Here is an 18,584-nt window from a genome sequence, read left to right as displayed (position 1 = left end):
TACCCTTCAAGGGCTTAATTTTTGAGCAGGAGTTCAAACTCAATTGCACAGGGGGCGAAAGTCCAGACAACACTTTAGGCCTCGGGCCGAACTGGGTAAACAATAATCGCGGGCCGAACTGGATAAACAATTATCGTAGGCCGAACTGGATAAACAATTATTGAACATATTTACTCTGATGAAGCCCTGTATGCCGGGGCGAAACATTAGCATTTAACGAATTTAATTTATTTTAAAATTCTATTTCAATACATTTGCTTCTCCTCGTCGTGTTGCTTTGTTTCTGACAATTGCTTTTCTTCCTTCTTACACATTTATTGAACACACTTAATATATAAACACAATGATATAAAATGATCTCGATTGGCTAGATGTGGCCCGCTGGCCTTGAGTTTGACATATATGTCTCGGAGCAATCTGTCAATTTCTGCTCCCTTTTTCTTTTTCTTTGTTTTAAATTAAGGCAGTGGCATGCTCCGACAGGACATGAATGGGGAATTAAAGCGTCCCTTTTCTCCACTAGCTTACAGGTCCAGCCTGACCCGACTGGGAACATCTGGCAGGGTTCCCTAGCTCAGGGCTACGAGCGATTGCCAACGGCTAACTCGGAGGGAGACCGGCAAGGAGGGCGGATGAGCTACGACTCCAGGGGTCAACGGCTTCGGGCGGAAGAACTCCTGGAGAGAGGGATGGTGTCCCTTTAAAAACACTGTAAAGTTGGTTCTGGGGGCCCACCTCCACTATTAGCCCCTTAGTTTTATCTATGACCATGACAACAAACCAAAACTGAGATTTTGGGATAGTTGGAGGGTCATGCCAACCTTCTGATAGAAGATGGTACCTGATGATGATTGTTTTAAAAACAATATATTTATGGAGCGTAAAAAAGGATTATCATCTAGAAATGATTTCAAATGACTTTATGCTTATTTGGGTGAAATTACACTAAAAACCGGTTGCTGAAAGGAGTCGCTAGACCCGCCACGAACGTGTTTCTCTGAATTTTTTACTTCTTGCGTAGTTTTGTCTTTAAAGCCAGAAGCGGACTGGCCCACCGGGACTTTCAAAAGGCAACTAATCTTCGCACAGAACTAAAATTGATAGCAATCATTAGTTGTCCAAGGCACGTTTCCATAAAAAGTTTAGCTTCACCTTTGAGTTGAGCAATATTAAGATTGATTGCAAAGTTTCCTAATCTGCAAGTTCTGCAAGATTTTCTAAAAACCTTGTAAAGAATATATTTTGCTTTGAAAATGACTTTGAAAAAAGAAAATATTTTAATTATACTAGAATCTTTTTTGTCTGGAACTCCTCAGAGTATAAAACGTCTTGTAACTTTGGTTAGCTTGTAATTTTTTCAAGCAAGTGCACAATACTTGAATTAATTCGATTTCTGTTGAGGGGGTAATAGGGATTTTCACTAGCTAACTAGCAGACTATTTGCCAATTGACTGATGACTAATAATTTTGTGAAACAAATGACGTCTGACTAACCATATTAGTTTTTGACTAATGGCTAATCTTATGGCTAATGCAAATTAATCCTAGTGCCTGATATCCAATAACTGAGGAGGAAAAAATGGGAGGGATGTTTTTCAGATTACTAAATGGATAGAGAGAGACTTGTAGCAAGTCCAGCTGAGCACTACCCTGTGCTCTTTCTAATCAGAATGGCTGTAACTAGATAAAATTATTTGTTGTCTATTTGGTATGGGAACGTTCACATATTATGTAATCAAAGATGGGGAGGGAGGATTTACACAAACTTTATGGCTATTACGGTTAATATGACTATTTGTTAAAGTTTGTTAAAATAGTTGTTTAGGTAGAAGGGGATTTTTCAAGTGTTGCCGATTTTTGATTCCGTAATATGTGCATATTCCTTGTGTTGTCTCTCTTGAATAATAGTCCTTTTTCTTTGAGCCATCAACTATCTCTTGATAGTGAAAACTGCTCTAAGAATGATAGAGGACAATACTTCCTGTCTGTGGCAAGCTATTATGTTTTGCAATTCAACTAACAACTCATAGGCATCCTGCTTTTTGTACGTTAAAACCAAGAGTTTTGTATCACTAACTGAAGTAGAAACTATTGACCAATTTTTGAAAAAATTTATACAGAGTTTGTTGAGGATTGATGCCCTAATGTAAGAACCTTCTAGGAAACTTAATGGAAAGTTCAACCGGCTCTTTATTCAAAATGTTGTCCCGGAAAGGAACTGTGCCTTTTCTTAAGAAATTCTTTATCCTTTTACCATTTCTACGCACAGTTTCTCATAGAGAGGGAGCCTATCAATCTGCAAAATCATCAATTTGCACAAAAAGGATGGCAGCAAGATCTCTTAAAATCCATTTGTCCAAGATGTTATTTAAAACTGTAGACAAGTCTACACTTTTAAGCACATGTTCAATACCTGATCATAATTCTGCACGCTGATGAACTGGAATCATATCTTTTGATATGATTCCAGTTCAAATGATTTGTAACTGTAGCGTGGAGGCAGGAGCAACATAGTCATTAGACTAGCAGGTGCTCATGACCAGTAAAAAAAGCCGTTTATTGCGGAAAATGTTATGCATTGACTTTAACACTACAACTTATTTATTACTGTTAGAAGTGTTGCAAGAATTTTAGAATTTGTATAGATTTGTTTACGCTTGCCCCGCAAGCGTAGCATACATAGACGCTACGCCACTGTTTCCTGCCCATTTATATCACACTGTGCTAACACGGCCCCAAGTCCAACATCTGAAGCATCAGTCTGTAGCAAAAATGGCCTATCAAAGTCAGGGTATGCAAGGACAGGAGCAGAGCAGAGGTGTTGTTTTAAAGTTTGAAAAGCATTCTGTTGTTGGTCAGTCCACAGGAATTTAACACCCTTTTTGGTTAATGCAGTGAGGGGAGCAGAGACAGTGGCAAAATCAGGAATAAACTTTCGATAATATCCTGCCAGACCCAAAAATGAGCGCAAACTTTCCAAATTGGAAGGTGCAGATAGAGCCTTAATTACCTCAATCATCCTTGGGTCAGTATGAACTATGAATGCCCTCATGTGAAACAGTATGACCTAAATAAACAACTTTGTCTGCACCAAATGAACATTTTGAAGCCTTAACTCGCAGGTTGTGCTGGCGAAACCGTTTTAAATTTGAAGTTAAGCGCTTACAGTGTTCAGACATGTTTTTTGGAAAAAAATGATGACATCATCAAAATAACACAGACACTGCATAAGTTAGTCCTGTCAAAACAATTCCAATAGCACGCGAAAAGGTAGCAGGGGCATCGGACAGGCCATATGGAAGGCGCAAAAATTCATATAATCCTCCAGGGGTACTAAAAGCTGTTCTTTCACAATCAGCTGGGTGCAGGGACAAGTTTGTGCTAATGTGTTACAAAATCCCCAAAGCGAAGGGGAGGGTTTATGGTCTGGCGAAGATGGGGGTCTGGCATTACCCCCTGCAACACCTTGTACCTCATGCCCTATTGCCACCTCGGGCTCTACAAACACAATACCTGGGGTTTCCTCAGATGGGTGTATAGGCAAACCTGGGTCCAATAGAATAGGGCAGGCCCGGAGCTGATCATGGTGAGCTAAACATACCACCCCCAATGCGACGGAATAGTGGAACGACAAAATCGCACATTGCAGACCATCATTACTAACTTTGTTTCAGATCATAGCTTAGACTGGGATAAGTGGCTAGACCAAGCAGTTTTTGCATATAATACCAGCGTACATGAGTCAACAGGCAAGTCCCCATATGAGATGGTATTGGGAGGCCAGCTAGGATGCCCATTGAAGTAGAACTTGGTGTACCCTTGCAGAATCCCTCTAGTCAGTCAGACTATAGCCAGTCACTACGAAAAGCTATCCAATTGGCTAATCAGGTAGCACAGAAAAACCTAGTAGCAGCTAGTCAGTATGAGCAGGGCCACTCTAGCTGGACACAATTTGTAGCGGGGCAAGCAGTGTGGCTGGCTCGTCCCAAGAAATGGAAATTTGGGAAGAAATGCATTGGCCCATACAAAATTTGTAGCCAAAATGGGGTGAACTATGTACTGCAGTCAAACACGGGAAGCGTATCATAGCTCACCATGATCAGCTCCGGGCCTGCCCTATTCCATTGGACCTAGGTTTGCCTATACCACAGAATAGGAATTAGGCAGAAGGGGAACTCCTGCCTATCAGGTCAAGCCTGAAAAAACTAGCGCGTGCGTTAACTTCTACGAGGCTTAGCATGTATATGTCGGGGAAATTTTAAAAAAGAATGAAAGTAGACAACTGAGACGAAATGCCCCATGATAGTGAACAAATTCAATTATGTATCAAAATTGGTTTATATCTGATTAAGGAATGATAATTTGTCATGGCTAAGTTCTTCTAATGAAATTGAGGTTAAAGGGGGATTAAGGAATTCTATTGTTGACTCAGGCTTCAAAAACAACAAAGGAACCGACGAGAGTTACCCTTCTGCCTATTTCCTATTCTGTGCCTAGACCCCGGGTATTGTGTTTGTAGAGCCCGAGGTGGCAATAGGGCATGAGGTACAAGGTGTTGCAGGGGGTAATGCCAGACCCCCACATCTTCGCCAGACCATAAACCCTCCCCTTCGCTTTGGGGATTTTGTAACACATTAGCACAAACTTGTCCCTGTACCCAAAAGCAGGGGCAAGCAGTGTGGCAATTGTAGAGGGGGGAAGGTGTAATGTTGGCCCTAGCTGGGTTTTGGTGCCATGTCAGTATGTGTAGATATATTACTTTGAATGCTGTCCTGTAACTATGTTGTCTAGCTGTGTCTGTACAGTTTGTGGTTGCTATGTTATGTCCTGTTGATGTACTTGTTGATATCTACATATTGATTGATGTAAACCAGAATTTCATGTTATATTCGACGTTATGTAAATTGTATTCAGTCGGTAATCGAGTTTGATGCACATCTGAGTTACACAATAACTTGCAGTAATTCTTGGCCCAAGTCTTCGGAACCCGAACACGCCACCTTGTCCTTCCCCGATGTTCCAACTATTTCAGCTCCTTTGACGTTGCAGGGGGCAAGCTATGAGAGCTAAGGGGAGATGGTTTAACAGTCAATACGAAACGAAATTCTGATCTGAGAGAAACGATCTTGATTCCTGGCCGAAGGATAGAATTTATGGCTCCTAATAACATCTATTGACAAAGTTCGGTCGATTCTGGTTGAAAGTTAATCACATTTGCAAGAAAGTTAGTCTCAATACAAATATTTTTGATTTAAAAAAAGCCGGACCAAAGGCCTATTTGGTTATTTCTTATCTGTGTCTTTGATTGTAATGCCACCGAGTGATCCAATTGAGGCACACACTCCATTTTTGAAAGAACCAGATAATGCCGAGCCTCGATGTTCTTAACTTTTTGATAATTTTAGGCTCAAATGTTCTTAAAATTGCTTTTATTTCAAGAGTGATATTTTGCAAATATTTGAGAAGTTACATGCTGTATATAGTTTCTAAGACATTTTACTAGGTAAAGTTTGAAAATAAAGCAATGACTACTAGTGTTTATGGACAAATTCATCAAAGTTTTTTTGTCAGGAGAATGTCGGTACAGTAGCTGGGTGCTTGCCAATTCCAAAATGCAAATTGTTTTTTTTAAATCTCTCACCTAAAGCTGGACATGTTCTAGCCTTGTCCCTTCGGCAAATCGAGCCTCATTAATCTTATAAAGTGTGTTCTTATAAAAAAGAGTGTATGCACACCATTTATACAGTCATATGCAATGAAATAAAAATGCTCTTGCGTCTCAGAAAGAAGCAGAGAACATTTGTCTGATATGGATGGTACGATTGCATTGTTCTTTTGCATTGTAAAAGTTTACTTTGTGAGCTGGTACCTGTTTACAAACTAAATAAGCCAAGGCTTTAATTAACAATTCTATATTCACAAAAGTTGTAATTCTCCTGATTTGGGCGGGAGCCTCCCTATTTGAGAGTTCTTCTTCCTTTCTCCTGCTTTCCAACCTAACCTCCCGCGTTCAGGAAATTTACTTTTTATAAGTCTGTTTAAGAATCCCATTTCGATAAGCAAGTTAAGCAAATAAAAATCTACATGAGTGTTTGTGAAATTTGTCATCGAATCTTTCAGATGTTTAAAACATAGCCGTTAAAATGTACTCTGGCTCTTGCTTCGGACATTTTTTGCTCCGTGAGCAAAAGAACAGTTTGTCTATCCAGGCAATACACCAATTCAACTTACGGCCTCGTTTTGGAAAGTTCTCCAAACTTCACTACACGACTTTTCTAAGCTCAGATTTGATTTTGGTTTTTTTAAGCTCATAGTTTTAGGCTGGGTACAATTTCTCACATTGAATATGCTTGTATTTTAGATTTTAAGGAGAACTTAATTTTAAAAAATTCTAAGGGATTTGACCGTTAAAATCTTTCCGGGTGAAACTTTACCCTCATAGCCGCCAATCACAGTCAAATACCTCATAAAATTTTTATCTTCATGTCGCCATTAAAATCAATATCGTAAGTAATAACATAATCCAAAATTCCAAATAGACTGAAATTTTTGTTCTCAATCCGAATCTGGGGTCAAAAATTTAGTAAAAAAAATTGAAGAATTTTTCCAAATTTAGGCTGTAAGTTGAATTGGTGTATGTGACCTCCTCCAGTTGTTAGGATTTGCTAGCGATCAATATAATACTTTCTCAAAAATTCAAATGATATGAAAATAACTTTTTTCATTAGATTTTTTAAAAAACAACTTGCTCCTGCCATGGTACAGTAGATAAACAAAGCAAACGATTTTATCAGCGACGAAAATATGTTTGACTCCTTGCTACAACATGAAGTTTTCTGATACATTGTTTTGCAAAAATGTGCATCTGTGTTTATGAATTAAAACAGAGGATACTCAAGTTTAACTTGAGCATTAAAATTGATGCATACAAATGTTTGTGCCATATCAATCTTCTTCATAGCTGATGTTTTTAAATTTCTCACCAAATGTCTTCAACATGAGCTGAAGTTTCAACATGGGATTAAACTTCAACATGGGATTAAACTACAACATGGGATTAAACTTCAACATGGGTTGAAACTTCAACATGGGATTTAACTTCAACATGGGATTAAACTTCAACATGGGATTAAACTTCAACATGGGTTGAAACTTCAACATGGGATTTAACTTCAACGTGGGATTAAACTTCAACATGGGATTAAACTTCAACATGGGTTAAAACTTCAACATATATATAATTCATATATAATTCAAATTCACCACATACAATTTAAAATTCTACAGTACACACAAATTACTAAACTACATAGATTGAATACATAATTTTACAAAACAAAATAAAAAATTAATACAATGTTACAGAAAACTAAATACAATAAACATACAAAGAGGAGCTAAATAATTAATTGCATGTGGGGAATTACTTAAAGGAGGAGCTCTCTCAATAGGTAAACTAGTCGAGGAGAGAGCCCCCCCCCCCCCTGTTCTAATATCTGATATATAGCCAGGTTAATTTCATACAAGTTTAAATAGTTTTCATCTTCAGTATATAAGCTGCAAAGTAGCACAAATTTAGATTGATCAGTCGACAATGCTCAATAAATAACTTTTCAGTTTTGTTTTGAACAATGTTTTTGATGAGGCATTTTTGAGTTCCACAGGTAAAGCCCCTATTACACTATCACAATCAGGTACAATTTGCTTCACATTTTTTCTATGATCGCGGAAAACGAGAGAATGTGATAGTGTAAGTCACCGATTCAAGTCGCTTGTACTTGCTTATTGAGTGGAAATTCAATCCATATTGAGGAATTTTAATCCATCTTGAGGAAAAAACTTTTGATCGCTGTTCAAAAAGATTTCCATCATCTTCAAGTTTTTCAAAGGAGCCGACAATTTACATAAAATATTGCTCACGTGACGAACTTTTCCCTATTTGATATCGGGACCAGAAGGAACATTAGAGATAAAGAATGAAAGATGATGTAGTTGGTTTTATCAATGTTTAATTATAGTTTATTTGCATCAAGCCATTTCTTTAGTAATTGCAGCTCTTTGTTGACAATCTTCATCAAATCAGATAAATCTTTGGATTCATAGTAGATGTTTGTGGCATCAGCAAAGAGATAAAAAGTAAGTCTCTTAGAAGCATTGGGTAGATCATTGATATAGATAAGGAAAAGTAATGGACCCAGTACAGAACCTTGTGGTACACCACAAGTAATTGAAGGTAAGTCAGAGTTACTTTCATTGACAGAAACATATTGCTTTCTATCAAATAGATATGATCTAAACCACTGAAGGGCACATCCACGTATACCATAATGTTCCCATTTTGAAAGCAAAATTTTATGATTAATTGTATCAAAAGCCTTTTGCAAATCAATGAAAATACCTTATAGTGTATTTCTTATAGCTTCTGTTAAACTCACAAGGGCATGATCAATTGAGTGGTTTTCTTGAAATCCAAATTGTAAAAAAAATAAAGAATATTATGGATTTCAAGGAATCTATTAAGTCGTCTTTACATTAGCTTCTCAAGTATCTTGCTGAAAATAGATAGAAGAGAAATTGGCCGGTAATTTGAAGGGAGCTCAGGATTTCCTTTTTTGAAAAGAGAAATAGCCTTGGCAATTTTGAGTTTATCAGGGAAAATTCCAGACTGGAAGGACTGATTAACAAGAAGAGCAAGGAGTGGTGAAACAAAGTGTCCAATAACTTTAAGCAATTTTATTGGTATACTATTAGGGCCTACAGATTTGGAAGGACTTAAAATATTGATTAGATCATTAACTTCTAACAAAGTAACTGGAGAAAGGACAAATGAATTACAGGTTCTGTTAGATAAATATTCAAGAGAAGATTTTGGAGTTAGCGGTATTGTCTTTCTTATACCATGAGCAACATTGACATAAAAGTTATTAAAAATGTTAGACATTTTAGATGGTTAAGATGACGTTAAGTTTCCATCTTTATCTTTGATTTTGTTGATCGAGGAAGAAGTGGAGGACTCATGAAAAATTATTGTCTTGATACCTGACCACATTTTTTTCATATTTTGACTATTGATAGAAAAATAATTATGAAAATACCTTGCTTTACTCTCTTTTAATTCATTGGATACACGGTTTCTAAACTTCTTATACAACTTGAGGTCATCAGGGGTATGCTGCTTTTTTATTTTCTGCAGAATTCGGTCCCGGATACTCATCATCTTCAGTATTCTATTAATTATCCATGATTTATCCTTGAGTTTCAATTCCTTTATACTCCGCTTTTTAATTGGAAGCATGCTTATTTGTCACTGAAGTGAGATTCTGATGAAAAGGATGTTCCCATTAAGGCAGAGACGTGAGACATCAACAATTGTTTCAAGGAATAAATAAATCGTGACGTGCTAAGTCTTTTTCCTTTCTGCTAGTTATTCAGAAATAATTTTATTACAAACCATTTTTGAGAAAATTCTTAGATATATTAATCATCGGCTTAATTGGTTATAATTGTCAACAAATTTCAACGAGCCTGCACTTTGCAAAAGACAACAAGAAAAAGGAGTATGGACGCTGCTCCAAGAACACAGTACTCTATCGTTCTAAGCGTTCAGAACAGCAGTCAAAGAGACTGACCAAGTGTATTAAAAAATGCAATGCTCCCCATTTAATATTCATTACAACAAAATAAAACTATATCTATTCTTCAAACACTGCAAAAAGTGGGGTAGGTCAAACATTATAATCAGGAAGTTTTCCTTGTTCAGGCCGAAGCCAAGTCTGTATTGTGATGAACAGGGACACTGCAAGATGCCACAAAAGTTCAAAACTGTTCCTTAAATCCCTCAGCAGCAGAATGACTGATATATTGGTAATGCAAGCTATGATGTTAAGTCGTTGTCTCCAATTCACCGGATACATCAGTAAATAGCACTAGAAAAAAGAGAGCAGCGTATAATAGCTAATTCAACCTGTGAAGCTTAAAAAATGCAATTTGTTGATGATTTTCACGATTTTCTGATGTACTGACTTGTTCAAGTTCAAGTTATCTGTAAGCGTTTTGGAGAAAGGAAAGTAACCTGGGTGTCAGAGTCTCGGTACAGAAAACTTTCTTTGCCACTGCAGCTGTCCACAATACTTTATCCCCGGATCCATGGGGCTCTGGTACCCAGGGTAGGAGAAAAGAGGTATTCTGGGACATCAATTTCAAAAATGAATTTAAACAGCAGTTTCCAAAAGTTTAGGCAGAGGGAATGTTTGAAACAATCAATGGTTAGACGGGAAAATGACGCCTTTGCATATTTGTCAAAACAAGAAAAATATAATAATACAACATGGAGGCACAGGCTAAAAACTGTCAACTTTGTTTTTCTCTACAAACAAGACGATTAGACTTCTTGAATTTAAAAAAAATATCAAAGAATATTGGCGCATCTGGAATATCAAAGAATAGGTCACGAAATTGGCGCATCTGGGTCTGGTTAGCGTCGGAGGAAGAATAAACTATAATATGAGATGTGGATAAAGCGCGACTGTGGCGGTTCTGTATGTAGTGCTAGTTGTTTTTTTCTGCTGCTTTATTCAGTATATAAGCAACGAATCTCAATGACTTTGGAAAGAATTTTTGAGAAAGAAATTCGGGGAAACCAGTAATGTAGAAAAATTCTAAAAAAACTTATGAAAGCAATGGTAAGCAATTACGATAAAATGAATTTAATTTTGAAGAAGTAAAACATACTTCGTTCAAACTTGAATCCGGACACGTTCAAGTTGTTCTGGCAATGGAATTATTTCTGGGAAGCTTGTGGGGCTATATCTTTTGGCTGAGATATTAGCCCTACAGATTATTAAATACTCATTGCTAACTAACAATGAGCCATTGCGCTACGCAAGCATCCCATAATGCATTTTTAGACTGTCTGAAATGAATTTTGGTTATTCCTTAGAAATCTACTGCCATTGTTTGGACCGTCGCCACGCTCGAAAAGGCCCATTGTTAGCAATGAGTCTTAAATAGTGAGACGAGATGAACACCTTTAAATACCGGCATTAAGTGATCAAAACACTTTTGTGTCTAAAAACAAAGATGGCTTGAATTCAAATGATTACATTCAAAAATCAAAGAACCACAAAAAAGATTAATCGTAAAGAAAATTGAAAAAACGTCTATTCTATTGAATTTAAGTAATGTAGAAATCCCAAACCAATATGACTTTCTAGACCAATATGGCCCCAATTGGACAAATATGACCCCCGTGGATGGGAAAAGTGAATGCCTTGATTGCAATTTGTTTTAAGGAATGGCCAGCTAGAAAACCTGTCCGCCTCTCCGGGCGAATTAGAGAATCTTTTGCAACTTTTGGTTTATCATATGACATTATGAGTTTTTACTATGACTGAGTTTTCCTATTGACTATGATTTTACATTGGGATGCTCATTGTCTGGCGTGGTTCCTGCCTATTGTTGATTGACACAACTTCAATGTATTTTCCAGCGCGTGCAGGCCATGACAGAAGCTGAACAAATTGTAATGGAATAAGAGACCACGACAGCAGAGCTGCTTCATGGACAACAAACAAATATATACTTTCAGCAAGTGTATTTAATGAATAAAACGAGGGACTCAACAATGTGCAAAGATAGAATGCAAAATAGCAATATAATGCCGATTAAAAATTATTTTTGTTATATAAAAAATTGTAAGGCCTTTTAATTGTAAGGTCTTTGGCCTTTTTTAGTGTCTCGAAAATCCTTCGAGTTGAGTAGTTTTCATTAACGAAGAGAAAGAGACATGACTGTATTTTGCATGCAGACTAAATCAACAACCCAGATTCACAACAAGGTTATAAATGAAAACATATGAAAACAACAATGTGACTCGTGGGAGATATGCAAAAATGAAAAGGCTGACTCTAGTTCTCTAAAAAACAAACAAGTAGTGCCTACTGAAGAATTATGGGAAGAGGTGGAAACTGTGCTAGGCTTCTGTTACCCGAGTGACAGGTTTAGTGGTGTTGAAGGTGTGGATGGGAAAAAGTAAATGCCGTGAATTACTGCTTGGAAGAGGAAGATGAAAGGAAGGATCTATAGAAGCTGTGTAAGATCAGCTCTGCTATATGGTGGTGAATGTGGTGGTAAGAGGGAACGATAGAGCAATTTTGGGAAGGGTTGAGAGAGCCATGGTGAGAACGAAACGCAGGGGGAAACAGAAGAACAAAAATAACACTGATAAATTGATAAACATGTTGGGTTTGAAAGAAAAGGTGGGGAAGAATTGAAAAAGAATGATTTGAAGAACGGAGATGCTCAGAATTGAGAGAAATGGCAAGACAGGGTGAAACAAATTGCTTCAGGGGATATAAAAAATCTGGCCACCTACTTCAAAGTAGACAAAACAGGATCAAAACTATAATAAAATGATTTATAATAAAAAGATGATTTATAATAAAAAACTGATCAATAAACAGTCAAAGTTATGCCTTCAAGATCACCAAAAATTGACTAACCTGGCATCCATTAAGAATTCCAGAAAAAAGGAGTGACATTGCCTTTAACACCCATCCACTCTACAAAAATAGTTATTGTTAAGAAACAAATTAAAGTTAAGCAGAATGATTGGCAAATCATAATTTCCACACGAATTTGGTAACTTTCTTTCAATTGTTTACATATTATCAAAAAATTGTAACTGTAAATTGCTGAAAATACTTCAAAAAGCTCCTGGAACATTAGAAAAGCACTTGAACGTAACCAATGAATACCTACAATGGCAACAAACTAGAAGCAGTGAAGAGGTATAAGCTTGGCAATGTATGTATGTGGTAAAATGTATGTAGTATTGTATGTAGAAAAATGTAAAAAGGACATTGCTTTAACGTAGTGACAATTATTTTGAAATACAGGTTATTACCTCTTCTTGTGGTTCATTTCCATGCTCACTTACAAAAGGTATAACTCTGATGAGGTTCATTATACCACAGAGCAGACAAAGACAACATGATACTATACCAATCCAACTCAAAGGGGCCAACTTATGAGCCGAGCCTAGACATGAAATAAGAAAGAGAATAATGATAAAATATGGAAAAATGTTTAAACTTATCTTTGTTTTGATGAGCCACGCATTTGAAAATTGTGTTTTCTAAGTAATTGCCTAGAAATTATTCCAAGTCAGCTGAAAGACATCAAGCTACTAGTCTCTTGTAAAAACAAAATTTCCCGAACTTATTCAAATTTAGTGCAAAAAATGAAGGCTGTTTTTATATTTCTATGAAAACGACTCCATGTTCTCTGAAAGAAGATATTTCTTGGTGCTTTAAGACTTGTTATTGTCTTATTGAAAATTTTGCTATATTTGATAACATATTTCTTTTTCCAGGAAAATCATTCAATAGTGGTAAAACAAATTCAATTTTGCAATAATAACATGAATTTAAATAATTTGGTCACTGATAACAAATATACTTGTATTTTCAAAATTAACATAGATATAAGTTTGACTAAGAAAACAATCTCAGCAACAAATAAAAAAATTAAAATTCAACTCCTACCTTTAATTGAAACAGGACTACTTGTAATTGTCTTTTTGTTGCTAATATCTGCATATGTTATTTGGTAAGGTGGATCACTTTGTAGCTCTTTTGTAAGTGCTCCTATATCTATTCTCACAGTTAGAGACCTTGGATTGTTATATTTTTGCTTTGTTCGTTGAATAAAATTATCTAGAGTTCAAGAAAAAGTATATTTCAAAAGATGCACAAAAAGTGGACCTTCTTATTAGAATTCCGTACTAAAGGAAATATGGAAGGGTATTATTAGTTGATAACAATAGGAACAAAAAGTATTGTTTATTGAAAACAAAGGATGCTTGAGAAAAAAGGAGAGAAAAATAGTTGGTCTTTTTTTGCATCAACCAAGTTATAAAACATATCATAGTGGTCATTTGAAGCCTACTTTTTATTTTTGATGTATCATAATTTCAAATACTACAAATGATTTGAAGTACCACATAAGGGCAAGAAAGATAGAACTAAGCATACAATAAATGAAAGTGAACAAGTTTTTACCAAATTCAATAAAAGAGTAAGGCCTGACTGTCTGCTCAATTGCTGGCTTTGGGTACTGCTGCAGAAATTCTTTCTTTATGTCATCAAGAAAGCTGAATGCAAGAACAGCTGCATAACTCTTCTCGCAGATCATCAGACAACACACATCATTTTCAGTAAGAAAGCTGGGAAAAAATCAACCATTAGATACAAACAGTTTGCTGGTTTGTGGCTTGAGCTCCAAACAGATTTATAAAACAATTTAGATTTGCCTGGAGATATTAGCATACAGTAATAAAATTTGTCCGTACTAGATTCTTTTTAAGGAGTTAGTTTACTTTCATTAATGGTGAACTGTAACAGTGATTCAAAGCTTTCTAGCTGTCCCAAAAGATTTCAAGTCTTGAAAGCAAAATATCTTGCCATTCTTTATTCTTATAGACAAGCTATCATATTCATTTTTATGAAATAAGTAATATTTGATTATACCTGTGGGTAATGACTGCTATCAATAAAATTTATAATGCCCAAAAAAGACATGGCATTATAAAACAGCACTAAGTACTTTTAGCATTTCAACTGTTTACAAACAAAGGATAATGACACACATTTAGAAATCCAAAAGATTAATAAGAAGTCATGATCAGATCCGTCAATATTTGCCCCATTCACATCATTTTATTATAAAAAAAGAGTTCAAAATCTATCTGTTTTCAATTGTATGCATTCATATTGATCTACAACTACAGATTGAGAATTTGAAAAAAAATCTCTCAATGGCAGTGCTTTCCGTGGTGGGTGCATGATAACACCTGAGCACCCAGAGGAGTGATAATTCGTGCACCCAGTGATAAATATTTCTCTTGCAGAAAGCGACTTTTAGATGTTGACAATTTTTTGTCATCCATTGCTGATATTGGTCAATCCCCTTCGGAAACCTCTTTTCAAAACGGAACTCCCTTTTGAAGCTGATATGCTGTTGCCAATCAAAGTATCTCTTGCAATTTCAAGATCAAATAAGGGGCTGTTTACATGAAGTAGGCTGGTTTCCATATGATCTATCCCACTCAGATGGACAGGCATCTTATTTTAAACTTGTTTTTGGTTTCTGTGAAAATTGACAATATTTTGTTTAGTTTTTGGTGCCATAATGATGAACATCAGTTTTCACAACAATTACAAAAATCAATTTGATTTCTTTTCAGATCGTGAAATTACAAGTGCAAGCTAACCCACTTCATGTAAACAGCCTCATACAGGCTCAAAGAAAAGCTGTATGTGATAGGGACAGATGCAGAGTTTCTTAACAGCTACATGTACCAATTCCAAGTGAGATATGATTGAGAAGTTGCAGAGATGTTTTTCAAAGCAGGGGACAAGAAAGCACCAGGAAAACGGCCAGTGCCTTGCCGTGGAAGTTACTGTTCAGCACTTTTCAGCACAGAAGTATTTTGGAGAGTGTCTGGAAGATTAAGGGTCAAGTAATCCTTGCGTCATCAAAGACACTGAAGCAGAGGTTTGAAGGTTACAACTACAAGGTGTTCTCCAAAATAAGATGAATGGATCCCAGTTCTGGTCAGACAAGAGGTGCTATGGAAATTATGATATTGTCATATTAGCCACACTTTTAAGAGCCTTTAGCTTTTGCAGCATTCAACAATGAAATGGTTTTGCGAGAATGGAAACGTTTTAAGGACTTGGTGCGAAGCTACTTTCCTAGAATTTCCCTAATGCAAAACCCCTAGGCCCAGCTTTAAGCAGTTTGTTTGTAACAAGTGAGAGTTTTTTGTTCTTCAAGTGAAGAGAATTGAGGCTGCAGCCTTGGAATTGTGGGTAGGTTGAGTTTTTGTTAGCGAAAAGTTTCAAGCCTGCCTGAACTGAAAATAGGAACTGAATTCCGATCCGAGGAGATATTGGTATAATATATAAAATAGTATAATATAGTCAGAAGGAAATTTAAAATATCTGAAAATGAGCAAATAAATGTTAATACACGATAAACCTTACAATATATTGAAATTGCCAACATTCATGAAGCATTTTGTTGGAAATTGACGCGCCTTCTTCGACAATAACTTTGAAAGCTTCTTGCTTTCTATCAGATCAAGGCTTGAGTCCAGATCGGTGGATGCTGACAAGGCCAAGCCATCTCTCGCTCTATATATGACGGCAAAACGAATCATTTTCTTTACGTTTCAAACTTAAATTGTCAATCTATTACAGGAATGTGTGCACCATTACTGTCGCCATTGTGATGAAATCAGCATGAAGCCTCTCTTTCCTGGAACTGAAGACGAGACTAGTTGTTTTGAGTCTATAGCAACCTTGCTGATAATGGCGGAGAGGGAGAGGATAATAAATTTGCTCCTTACTAATATTTCTCGTAAGTTGCTCATTTTGCTCCTTTAGAATAATCTAATTTTTTCATTTTAGATACTTAGATTGCTATTGATAGCATGTATGATGAAATGCTGATAAGAGTCTGAGTGAAACAAACAGACAATGGAACTTCAAAAATAGTTGGAATGGGGTCCCCAATGTGGAAATTAATGTAGCTATAGCCCGGATATATCTGGTGTTAACTAAAAATTTCCCATTTTATTCCTATTTTCTATTGGCGTATATCTGGTGTGAGCCTTACATGGACTTTATGATGGAGTGGAGTATACGGAATATTCGATATTCAATTGTAAAAGTTGAAAGCCTTGTGATTTAACTACCTCCTCCTATTAACAACCAACGTGTCTATGCCTCAAATTCTTGTTAGGTTATCATCCAAAATCATATTAATAAATATCACTGAGATGCATTGTCTTAATGTTCATTGTAATTTTCTTATTGATTGTAGTAAAACCTTACAGCAACAATGTAGAAAAACTGTTGTATTTTCATTTGACAATTTATTTATGTAAATAGGGCTTTAGTAGATTGTGTGGCCAAACAAGAAACAATGGTTTTGCAAACAGATCTACTTTCAACTTCAAACCCTTTTTATACTAATTTTGTAAGTCATAATTAGTGCATCACGTAACCGAAATAACCATTGATAGCCAGTACAGAAGGAAGATCTCTCCTGTGCCACCATGTCAGCTATGACCCACACCCATGTCATGTCTTTGTAAAAGCTCTTCTGGGCGTGTAGCCCCTAGTCTCTCCCTTCCTGCTCCAGTCAGACTCTAGTATTATTTATACGAGAAGTTTTATGGTGCACATCCTTTTAACTACAAAAGTTTCAAATAAATTATTCACTATGATTTTTACATTTCAGCCAGAAAAAATGATGTAAAAATTGTAATATATCACCAATAAAAGACAGAGTTTCCTGCCATCATGACATCTATTAGTCAAAATGGTTTTCTTGCAAATGGCCATGAGAAGTCAATGTTTGTTCAGCGTCCATCATCTGGAAGATGCCAAGATGTTTCACACTTACTCACAAGAATATTTAGAGAAGATTTCACCAAAGATGCTATTGACCAAGATACAGTCAGAAATCTGACAACTTCAAAAAGTGGTAAAACTGGGTATCATGATCAGTATGTTGAAAAGCTACACCAGGTGATATACCTTCATTGATTTTTGTTTTTGTAATCAGGTTTTGTAATGCCATATTTGATAAAATGTCTTTTGGTGTGTTGGAATTATGATGATTATATTTACATTTCTACGTTTAAGTTACCCCCACCATAGGAACAATGGACACCTATTTGTTTAGTTGATAGACACGTTATTGCGATCAGTAACACCTTTATTGTTTTATCGTGTCTAGCAGTAACAGGCGTGCAACTACAGGGGGGGTCCTGGGGGTCTAGACCCCTGCCCTTTTTCTCAAAAGGGGAAAGTGCCCTTTTTCTTGGAAAATTGCTTGAATATTTTTGTTATTACGCTAAAAAGAATGGTCATAAATGACACATTCCGGCGATGTAATGGACCTCGCAAAAATACAGGTAAATGATTCAGTCAGACTTTCACGTATTTGTTGGGTCGAACGTTATCATGTTGAAGTAATAGAGCCTACGTTGAAACCCCAACTCTACAGCGTGTTTTATGATGCGCTACGCATTGGTTTGAAGAAGAATGGTTCTGGGACTCAAAACCTCTACGACTACTTGTAGAAAAGCTACAAGAAAGAAACCAACACATCTTTCAAGCCTGTCCCATGGTCCATAAAATTTACAGGGTCATAGAGGACTTTTGCATGGAACGAGCGATTGTAGAGGAACTTTCGCGGTATGGTATTAGCAAACAGTGAAGACGGCACAATAAGTTGATGTTCAACGGTTCCATTCCTTGTCAGTATTACAACTGAGCTGAAGTCGCGACTTGCAGACAGAAACCAGCTGAACTCAAAGGTCGTGGACCTGCTCAACCTCCTCCCATCTGTAATGCGAAGCAAAGAATTCAATGTTCTCAAGGCCGTTCACATTTTAAAGAGCAAATTGACTTCGAATATGGAAGATGACGGGCTGCTTTTCAAAAGTGAGCTGGCACTGGGAAAAGGAGATGACAGCAGGGTCGCCAAGAGGGGGTAAATTTCCCCTCTCG

General features: G+C 36.5%; 2 protein-coding genes across 3 annotated transcripts in view; one reads left to right on the top strand and one right to left on the bottom strand.

Annotated features, from left to right (window-relative positions):
- Positions 1–9,653: 9,653 nt before the first annotated feature.
- On the bottom strand, positions 9,654–16,222 carry LOC135682257 (vesicle-trafficking protein SEC22a). Its single transcript, XM_065197065.2, has 6 exons — positions 16,047–16,222; positions 14,061–14,224; positions 13,545–13,715; positions 12,905–13,038; positions 12,501–12,560; positions 9,654–9,926 (listed from the first exon to the last, which is right to left on the bottom strand). Exons 1-6 carry the CDS (start codon positions 16,220–16,222, stop codon positions 9,726–9,728), a joined length of 906 nt encoding a protein of 301 aa, XP_065053137.1. The 3' UTR covers positions 9,654–9,725.
- Positions 16,223–16,302: 80 nt separating this feature from the next.
- Positions 16,303–18,584, top strand: part of LOC135682256 (deleted in lung and esophageal cancer protein 1) — a 46,253-nt gene continuing 43,971 nt past the window's right edge. The window contains exons 1-2 of one of the 2 annotated variants that reach the window (XM_065197064.2): positions 16,303–16,422; positions 17,308–17,597. In XM_065197064.2, the coding sequence (XP_065053136.2) occupies positions 17,370–17,597 (228 nt within the window). In that variant the 5' untranslated portion in view covers positions 16,303–16,422; positions 17,308–17,369. The remainder of the gene's footprint in view (positions 16,423–17,307; positions 17,598–18,584) is intronic. The other variant, XM_065197063.2, reaches the window with a different exon arrangement.

Source organism: Rhopilema esculentum, chromosome 16, assembly GCF_057945365.1.
Source record: "Rhopilema esculentum isolate cy_ngs chromosome 16, ASM5794536v1, whole genome shotgun sequence".
NCBI classification, from domain to species: domain Eukaryota; kingdom Metazoa; phylum Cnidaria; class Scyphozoa; order Rhizostomeae; family Rhizostomatidae; genus Rhopilema; species Rhopilema esculentum.
Note: the sequence above shows the minus strand (reverse complement) of the source record. Positions and strands in the feature narration are given on the sequence as shown.

Excerpts from the sequence above, each read along its gene's own strand:
- LOC135682257 (XM_065197065.2), bottom strand. The coding sequence starts at position 16,222 with ATGATTCGTTTTGCCGTCATATATAGAGCGAGAGATGGCTTGGCCTTG. Across the intron at positions 13,039-13,544 it reads TAGTCCTGTTTCAATTAAAG|GCTCGGCTCATAAGTTGGCC; the intron begins GTAGGAGTTGAA and ends TTTCATGTCTAG. Across the intron at positions 12,561-12,904 it reads GAAATGAACCACAAGAAGAG|AGTGGATGGGTGTTAAAGGC; the intron begins GTAATAACCTGT and ends CTATTTTTGTAG.